This window comes from Gymnoscopelus microlampas (assembly GCF_963454915.1).
Source record: "Gymnoscopelus microlampas genome assembly, chromosome: 15".
Lineage (NCBI taxonomy): Eukaryota > Metazoa > Chordata > Actinopteri > Myctophiformes > Myctophidae > Gymnoscopelus > Gymnoscopelus microlampas.
The window spans coordinates 50,717,323-50,727,322 of NC_139952.1; the positions used below are offsets into that span (position 1 = coordinate 50,717,323).

Here is a 10,000-nt window from a genome sequence, read left to right on the forward strand (position 1 = left end):
GGTTTTGGTCTGCCTTCAGCGCATCACTTCCGGTTGGTGCGACTATGTTTTCATTCCCACTAACAATATTTCTACACAGAACACTAACACCACTTCTCCCAGAGAACATGGATGGTTTTGGTTATAAGCCAATAACCCCCCCCCCCCCCGACAGATTCAAACGCAGAGCAGAATCTGTTCTTGAGAGATTAGTGTGTGTGAGAGATGTGGACGATGGGAGTTCATCAGAACTGGTTTCTACAACTTCCACAGGAGCAGCCTGTCTCACTGTCTCACTGTCTCACTGTCTCACTGTCTCACTGTCTCACACCCGCATGTCAGCTCTGCTCATGACATATTTATGAAGCTACTAGTATCTCTCTCTCACACACACACACACACACACACACACACACACACACACACACACACACACACACACACACACACACACACACACACACACACACACACACACACACACACGCGCGCACACAGACCCTAGTTTACTTTCCCCAGGTTCTTTTTTCTTATCTGTCATTTTTCCTCTCTGTCTCTTCCTCCTGTCTGCTGCACGTTGTCATGTCTCTCTCTCTCTCTCTCTCTCTCTCTCTCTCTCTCTCTCTCTCTCTCTCTCTCTCTACGTACCTTTTCTGTCTCTATAAATCTCCCTCTCCCCCCTCGTTCTCCCCCCCCCCCCCCCCCCTCAGTGTGTGTGAGGGTAGAGCTACAGTATGCATGGTATGGTAGCTGTCAGACACAAACCATGTATCTCCATATTTTAAACTTTTCATAATAACGTTTTTGTTTGTAAATTAACACATATAAGCTGCCAGGGACGCATGCAGATCTGCGTCCTAATAGACACAACCGTGGGTCTGCCAGAGTAATCTATAGGACACAGATCTGCGTCCTAGTGTTACTTGGGGTGCCAGAGGTTTATTAAAAAAATGTACGTTGAGTGCCAGGATTTTAAACCATTTTTAGGAGCCGAGATACAGGCTAAGTCATAAGTTAACCAGGAAGTGGATTGGAGTCTAAATCTTCAGAAAATGATATCTCCTGGTGCTGTGAAGGAAAAAATAAAAAAAATTGGGGAAAAAAAAATTGGATCTGCTATTTCTGAAAAATCGTGAAAATGTGTGCAAATCTTTGACTATATATTGGTTTAAAGCGAAAATGTTTTACTTGAATCTTTGCTTTTGGGGGTCCCTGGAACATATATTTTTAGATGGGGGGTCCGTGGCTAAATACACGTCATTTTGGGGGTCCTTGACATGGAAAAAAGAACCACTGATATCATGGCGACATAAGTTTTTTCAAAAAACTGTTGAATCCCCCAGAAGCAAAGATTTGAGTTACAAATGTTCGCTTTTCTAACTCAAATCTCAAGATTTGCAAAAAAAAAAAAAACGATTTTTCAAAAATAGCAGATCTACAAGCTCGTAGCGCGGCACTCGGTGCCGCGCTACGAGCTTGTAGATCTGCTATTTTTGAATAGCCACAAAGACATCTATAAAAGGACGAACACAGCTGCGTTCCCGCATCGAATGTGTTTTCAGTGAAAAGTATTTCCAGTCGTCTCGGTATACACATACGGGGGTTTTCCACGCCGACACACACATAGGAAAGGAGCGTATTGCGGGGCCTCCTAATAGCACCTCCTCGACACACTTCAAAGGTCCTCCTCCTCTCTCTGCAGCCTGTCACAACTCCACACTGTCAGGAGGAACATCCCACTGACTCATACACTCATTATCCTCCCTCCTCCTTCTCCTCCTATTTACCACAACAATCCTCTCCTCCTCCTCCCATCTCTCCATGCAGCCTAGCAGCTCCTATGGAGCCTATTTATATATAGGCGGGATATGTATGGAGAGATAGAGACACAGAGAGGAGGGGGGGGGGCGCGGGGGGGTTTAGGAGATCATTAGCAACTCACACGTGTGTGTGTGTGTGTGTGTGTGTGTGTGTGTGTGTGTGTGTGTGTGTGTGTGTGTGTGTGTGTGTGTGTGTGTGTGTGTGTGTGTGTGTGTGTGTGTGTGTGTGTGTGTGTGCGATGACGAAAGTGCTTGCCTTCTGCCTGAAACTCTTTGCTCGCGTGCGTGCGTGCGTGCGTGCGTGCGTGCGTGCGTGCGTGCGTGCGTGTGTGTGTGTGTGTGTGTTTGTATTACTATACTTATGAGGACCAAACGTCCCCACAAGAATAGTAGAATATGAGAAAAAATATGTTTCTTGTGAGGACCATTTTCTTGGTCCTCACAAGAGAAATTGTTATTTTATGGTTGAAAAAAAGATTTTTAGAGCTATGTTTACAATTAGAAAAAGATTCCGGTTGGGGTTAGGTTTAGGATTTAGACCTTTAGAGGTTAGGTTTAGGGCGGTTGGGGTTTGATTTTCCCCCTATTTCATACTTAGTTGTGTGGCGATGTCAAACACCGCAAAATAGCCGATCTGCTATTTTTCGGCTTTAGACTTGCGGTTAAAAATGCCCCCAAAAAATCATAAATCAACCATAAAATCGGCTTCCTAAAATGTTAATGTCCTCACAAGTATAGTAATACAAACGTGTGTGTGTGTGCGTGTGTGTGTGTGTGTGTGTGTGCGTGCGTGCGTGCGTGCGCGCGTGTGTGTGTGTGCGCGCGCGTGCGTGTGTGTGCGCACACATTTGGGATGCTGTCAATCCACTGAATGGGACGTTATCACGTTTAATCAGACTATTGATTGGTCTATAAGTAGGTGAGATACTGACCTACTCACGGGGGCTCAGTAGGTGTTCTGTATTGATTGATTGATTGATTGATTGAATATCTTATTAGACAGAAATGTAAAAACAGCACAGAGTACAGTCAAACACTTTGTCTATAAAGGATAACACCAACAAAGTCCTTGCGGTCTTGTTTCCTACTTGTATCTCTTTCTGTCTCTCCTCTGTCTCTCTCTCTCTCTCTCTTCTTTCCCCCGACACGGTCGAGGCAGAAGGCCCCTCCCACCCTAGAGCCTAGGGTCTGCCTGACGTTTCTTCCAGTTAACCCTATAACGCCAAACGTATCATATATGATACACACATTACACTGATTTTTTAATAAATCAGTGTAATGAATACTTGGACCAAGAACCTGTTGTATCATATCTGACACATCCCCACTTCCCCCTGGACCATACCATTTGCACTGCAGGTAGTTACAGAGCCTCAGTTGGTCTGACCCAAAATGGCTGCCATCAACTAAACAGGAGAGGTTGATGCACTACTAACAAACAATTATTTTTTAAGCAGTTCGGGTAAGTTTTCCTAGTATATCTTTACTAATATTTTGAAATAAGTGTTGGATAACTTGAATGCACTTATGAGCTCTCTAAATTTAGCATTTGAGTTTGTTTTTTATGATGTCAAAGTGTTTGTATACTTGTATACTACAGGTCTATAGTCCTTTACGATTTGTATCATATTTGATACTACAGGTCTAAAATAAATGTTTGTTTGTTTTTTTGTAATGTTAAAACCGACTTTTTTTTTTTATCCCACGATTTTTTAACCCTATTTTTTACACCCAGTGCCAATCTCTATGTAATCCTGGGCACTACACTCCCTCTGCCAACCTAGGGAGGCCAGGGCCGAGCTCATGCCTCCTTCAATGCATGAGAGCCAACTGACCTTCTTATCACCTGACAGGGGAGAGTTTCCCTGGTTGGACGTAGCGCGTTGAAGGAACACGCTATTCCAACCAGTTCCTTTCCCCTCCATCAGGCGCCCCGGCTGGCCAGGGGGAGGCAGTAAAACCGACTTGAAATAACCCTTGTAATACCCCTTGTATCAAATATGATACAACAAATAAATGATACAAAGGAATGTTAAAAAAAAAAAAAAAAAATCAAAAATGTTATAAGACCCAATAAAGTGTCCCTTTTCAAAATTTTAGAATTTTCTGACCTTTCTTTCATAGTTCAGGTTCTAGAGGGTTAAGGGAGAGTTTTTCGTTGCAACTGTCACAAAATGTCTTGCTCAGGATGGGACTGTCAGGTCTCTGTTCTACATGTAAAGTGTCTTGAGACAACTTGTTGTGATTTGACACTTTAATAAAATTGAATTGAATTTCCATTGGGGTCCTAGGTATTCAATTCAGCACCACACATTCAATCTCACCACATAAAAATCACACCCTGTGTGAAGTGAGTGGTGCCTTTGATGACCCCCGTATTGATGTTGTCATCAATGTTTGTGGACATACATACATACATACATACATACATACATACATACATACATACATACATACATACATACATACGGACACACGGACAAAGTCATGTATAGGAGTGGTTGCCTTCGGCACCACTCAAAAACCACACCCAGTGTGAAGTTGGCGGTGTGGTGGTCATCACAGACCCATGACTCACTTAAAAAAAACATAAATGTGTTTTTTTTTAAGTGCATAATCATATTTATAGGACTATGCACATGTGTCATGTGTCTCGCTAGCCAATCACAGTGCTGAATAGAGTCAGCCAATAGAGTCAGCCAATCGCAGTGCAGCTAGTGGTCATCACCGTGATGTAAGCTCCCTTAAAGAAAAGTATAGATTTGCATTGAATGTTTAGGGGTTAGGGGTGTACAATGGTGGCCAATCACGGTGCAGCAAATGTCGATGTCCCAACCTCACTTATAGGGGCGGTTACACGGGCCAAAAAAAGGGGGGAATGGGGATAAAGAAAAAGGGGAGGGCGGTGGTCGCCTGTCTAAGGGAGAAGTGATAACTCCTCCCCCTTTGGCCTCCTGAAAGGTGCATTTGCAGGGGCTGTTTTAAAGGAATCCAGTGATCTACATTTTTGGAGGGATGGGGTCAGGGCATTCCACACCTGGATGGCAGTGCTGTAGAAGGAGAATTTACCCATGTTTGTTTCATGGGTGGGTGGTACCAGATCGTTGTTCACGCTCCCTCTAGTATAGTGGCTGTGGGTGTCGCTAACTTTATGGAGGTATTTTAGTCAGATATGTGGGTATTGAGGGCATTGAGGGCAAAGTCACATTGACTATTTTGTATAAAGTATAGTTTTGGGGGAAACAGACATTTTGTAACAAACCATTTTCCTGGTTCCTCACAAGTGAAACGGTTTTATGTTTGAAAAAAATATATATTTTTGAGTCATGTTTACAATTCGTAAAATATTCAGGTTGCGGGGTTATGGGTTAGCATTAGACATTTATACATTTGATTCAGGGATTAGAGATTAGTTACCGGTTACTATATGCCTTATTTACAGTAAGTTGCACGCTACTGTCATATGCTTTAGTCTTATGATTAAAATCATAAAGTAATTAAAGTGTGTGTGTGTGTGTGTGCGTGTGTGCGGGTGCGTGTGCGTGTGTGTGTGCGTGTGTGTGCGTGTGTGTGTGTGTGTGTGTGTGTGTGCGCGCGTGTGTGTGCGTGTGCGTGTGTATTTCAGAACTCCAGTGCTGAGCAGCGTGTGCGGTTGGACCTGGGCCTGTGGGATAAGTTCAGTGAACTGGCCACCAAGTGCATTATAAAGATCGTGGAGTTTGCCAAACGGGTCCCTGGGTTCACGGGGCTGACCATCGCTGACCAGATCACACTGCTGAAGGCTGCCTGCCTCGACATCCTGGTACGTCTAGACTACAGATATATGGATGGATGTATGTATGTCATACATCCATATATATATATATATATTTTTTTTTTTAAAGCGAACATTTGTAACTCAAATCTTTGTTTCTGGGGGGTCCCTGGATTGATTTGATTGATTGCATATTTTATTAGGCAAAACATGTAAAACAGCACAGTTACATTTAAAATACTTTAACAGGTCCGTTCATGAAAGTCCTTGCGGTCTTGTTTCCAATGAGGGCCTTGGTATTCAATTCATAGACATATAGAGTGGCACCACAGTTCAAATATCAATAAAAAAATATAGCTGCAAGCAGCGATAATACGGGGCCAGTGAGAGAGAGACAGACAGACATGGAAACTGGAGAGAGAGAGACTAGAGAGAGAGAGAGAGAGAGAGAGAGAGAGAGAGAGAGAGAGACACATGGAAACGGAATAGATTGAAGAGAGACATGGAAACGGAATAGATTGATGAGAGAGAGAGAGATGGAAACAGAATGGATAGATTGGACATCTCAACCTATTGCCATTAACAGGAATCGAACTCTCAACCTTCGGACTAGGATAAGGATAATTCCTTTTAACAGGTCGTTCATGAAAGTCCTTGTGGTCTTGTTTCCAATGAGAACCTGTGAGCAATTAGGGGTTAAGAGTCTTGCTCAGGGACAAATTGCATTTCATCGACGCATATGCTGGGATGGCCCGGAATCAAACCTGGGGCAACCAGGGCCTCTGGTTCCCTAGGCGTGCTCACTAACCACCCAGCTATGGCCGCCCCATGATAGGCTAATAGGCTGCAACACTACCTATAGTGCTATAGCTTTGTCCAGGCTGATGTTGTCTGTTGAAGATCATAAACTCTTGCCTTCTGTCATGAACCAAGCCAACACTAAGATCACTCGTTCACAAACCATTTACCAATAGAGAAATTGTATGTCTCCTCGCTACCGAAAACAGTGAAAGCAGCCGATCTACAAGCTCAGAAACACGTTGCTATCTGAAAAGTTTTGAGATTGTAGATCGGCTATTTTCAGAATGAAGTATGTCATACATTGAGAAATCGTACTCTCAAATAAGCATTTCAGGTTATCTTTACCATTTGCACATGTATTCATTGATACAGTCATGTTGTTTGCAATTCAACTTAAATTAAGTCTGCGTTAAGAGAGGCTTGAACTGGCGACCTTGAGACTGTGAGGCACTCATTTAAGGGAGACGCCATTGGACCAACAGACAAGGAACTATGAAAAAGGAGATTACACAGATGATACAGTTTCACGCAAATAGCTGAAAAATCCTGGGTTTAAGTGTTTTTCAAACTGCTCAAAATTGCGGACAATCTACGGGCGGAGCTTACTGGTCAAAGCGATAGATGTGTTCCTCATGAGTCAAGGCACACAAGTTTCACGACTTTCGGCCAAACGAGGCATGACTTATGCCTGTTTAAAGTCTGCCTTTTCAAAAAATTGCTATAGCGCCCCCTTTTGGCCAATTGGAGTGAGATTGGTTTCAGTGATATTTGGAATGACCCTGTACATTTCTGCCAAGTTTCAAAGAAATGTGAGTCTGCATGTATGTTTTAGGCACAGATGAATAATTTTCATAAAACTGTAATAGTTAAAATCTATCTCCTCCTGGGATTTTTGAGCAATCTGCACGAAACGTTTAACACTTGAACTTTGGACCACTGCCTACAAAAGTTTCCAACGGATTTTCCATAAGTGAAAAAATGCAGAAGTTAGGAGCCAATGACTGTTTTACATATAATTCAAAATGGTGGGCGATCTAAAGGTCAGAGGTCAAAAGTCAGAGGGTGAAAGTTGTTCAGCATGAGGAGACGCATATGTGTATTCAAGTTTCATTACTCTAGGTCAAACAGGGCATGAGTTGTACCTGTTCAAAGTTGCCATTTTCAATTGAGTGCTATAGCGCCACCTTTGGACGAAAGATTGTGAGAATTATTTCTTGATCGTTTTTCATGACCATCTACCTTATGGCAGAGTTTCGTAAAAAGCGACTGCACGGTTCAGCCAGAACTGCGAAAAGTGGCAGAAGAAGTGACAGAATACTGCCAATAACAAAACAGGTCCAGAGCTGAGCTCTGGCCCCGTAATAATAGCACAATAAGACATGGAAAGGGAATAGATTGAAATTGAGACAAAGCAAATGATTCCAACAGGCGAATATTCTTTTCAGCCCAACCCAGCTGAGGTGGTCATATATAGGACGCAGGGGGGCAATCCCAGGTGAAAAACCTCACCCATTGACATCTCAACCTATTGCCATTGACAGGAATCAAACTCTCGACCTTTGGATTCACAGGCTGAGACACTACCTATAGGGCTATAGCTTTGTACAGGCTGAGGTCATCTGTTGAAGATAAAAGTGAACCAGTGAAAGCAGCCGATCTACAAGCTCAGAAACATGTTGCTATCTGAAAAGTTTTGAGATTGTAGATCGGTTATTTTCACAATGAAGTTTGTCATACATTGCAAAAACATACTCTCTCCAAGAAGCATTTCATCATTACCTTTACCAGTTGCACATGTATTCAATGATACAGTCATGTTGTTTGCAATTCAACTTAAATTAAGTCTGCATCAAGTGAGGCTTGAACTGGCGACCCTGAGATTGTGAGGCATTCATTTAAGGGAGACGCCATTGGCCCAACAGATAAGTAACTGTGAAAAAGGAGATCACACAGATGATACAGTTTCACGCAAATAGCCGAAAAATCCTGGGTTTAAGTGTTTTTCAAACTGCTCAAAATTGCGGACAATCTAAGGGCGGAGCTTACTGGTCAAAGAGATAGATGTGTTCCTCATGAGTCAAGGCACATGTGTAAGCAAGTTTCACGACTTTCGGCCAAACGAGGCATGACTTATGCCTGTTTAAAGTCTGCCTTTTCAAAAAATTGCTATAGCGCCCCCTTTTGGCCAATTGGAGTGTGATTGGTTTCAGTGATATTTGGAATGACCCTGTACATTTCTGCCAAGTTTCAAAGAAATGTGAGTCTGCATGTATGTTTTAGGCACAGATGAATAATTTTCATAAAACTGTAATAGTTAAAATCTATCTCCTCCTGGGATTTTTGAGCAATCTGCACGAAACATTTTACACATGAACTTTGGACCACTGCCTACAAAAATTTCCAACGGATTTTCCATAAGTGAAAAAATGCAGAAGTTAGGAGCCAATGACTGTTTTTCATATAATTCAAAATGGTGGGCGATCTAAAGGTCAGAGGTCAAAAGTCAGACCACGAAAGTTGTCGGGCATGAAGAGACGCATGTGTGTATCGAAGTTTCATGGTTGTAGGTCAAACAGGGCATGAGTTGTACCTGTTCAAAGTTGGCACTTTCAATTGAGTGCTATAGCGCCACCCTTTGACGAATGAGTGTGAGAATTATTTCTTGGTAGTTTTTCATGAGCATCTACCATATGGCCGAGTTTCGTAAAAAGCGTATGCACGGTTAAGCCAGAACTGGCAAAAACAAGTATTTTTCAAACTGCTCAAAATTGCGGAAAATCTAAGGGCGGAGCTTAATGGTCAAATCGATACGTGTGTTCCTCATGAGTCAAGGCACATGTGTAAGCAAGTTTCACGACTTTCGGCCAAACGAGGCATGACTTATGCCTGTTTAAAATCTGCCTTTTCAAAAAATTGCTATAGCGCCCCCTTTTGGCCAATTGGAGTAAGATTGGTTTCAGTGATATTTGGAATGACCCTGTACATTTCTGCAAAGTTTCAAAGAAATGTGAGTCTGCATGTATGTTTTAGGCACAGATGAATAATTTTCATAAAACTGTAATAGTTAAAATCTATCTCCTCCTGGGATTTTTCAGCAATCTGCACGAAACGTTTCACACTTGAACTTTGGACCACTTTCTACAAAAATTTCCAACGGATTTTCCATAAGTGAAAAAATGCAGAAGTTAGGAGCCAATGACTGTTTTTCATATAATTCAAAATGGTGGGAGATCTAAAGGTCAGAGGTCAAAAGTCAGAGTGTGAAAGTTGTTCAGCATGAGGAGACGCATATGTGTATCCAAGTTTCATGGCTGTAGGTCAAACAGGGCATGAGTTGTACCTGGTCAAAGTTGGCATTTTCAATTGAGTGCTATAGCGCCACCTTTGGACGAAAGATTGTGAGAATTATTTTTTGATCGTTTTTCATGACCATCTACCATATGGCCGAGTTTCGTAAAAAGCGACAGCGCGGTTCAGCCAGAACTGCGAAAAGTGGCAGAAGTGACAGAATAATGCGAATAACAATACGTGTCCAGAGCAGAGCTCTGGCCCCGTAAAAAAACAGAAAAAGATAACGCTATGTACAAAAAAAAAAAAAAAACATTAAAAAAGGGGAAAAAAACTATATGTACAAGAACAGGGGGGG

General features: G+C 42.3%; 1 protein-coding gene across 1 annotated transcript in view; it reads left to right on the forward strand.

The window, feature by feature from the left end:
• The window catches only part of LOC311061927 (retinoic acid receptor beta-like), a gene marked incomplete at its 5' end in the record, with an annotated part of 273,360 nt that overhangs the window by 103,088 nt on the left and 160,272 nt on the right, over positions 1-10,000 (forward strand). The window contains one exon of the mRNA XM_084080634.1: positions 5,425-5,601. Within this exon, the coding sequence (XP_083936760.1) occupies positions 5,425-5,601 (177 nt within the window). The remainder of the gene's footprint in view (positions 1-5,424; positions 5,602-10,000) is intronic.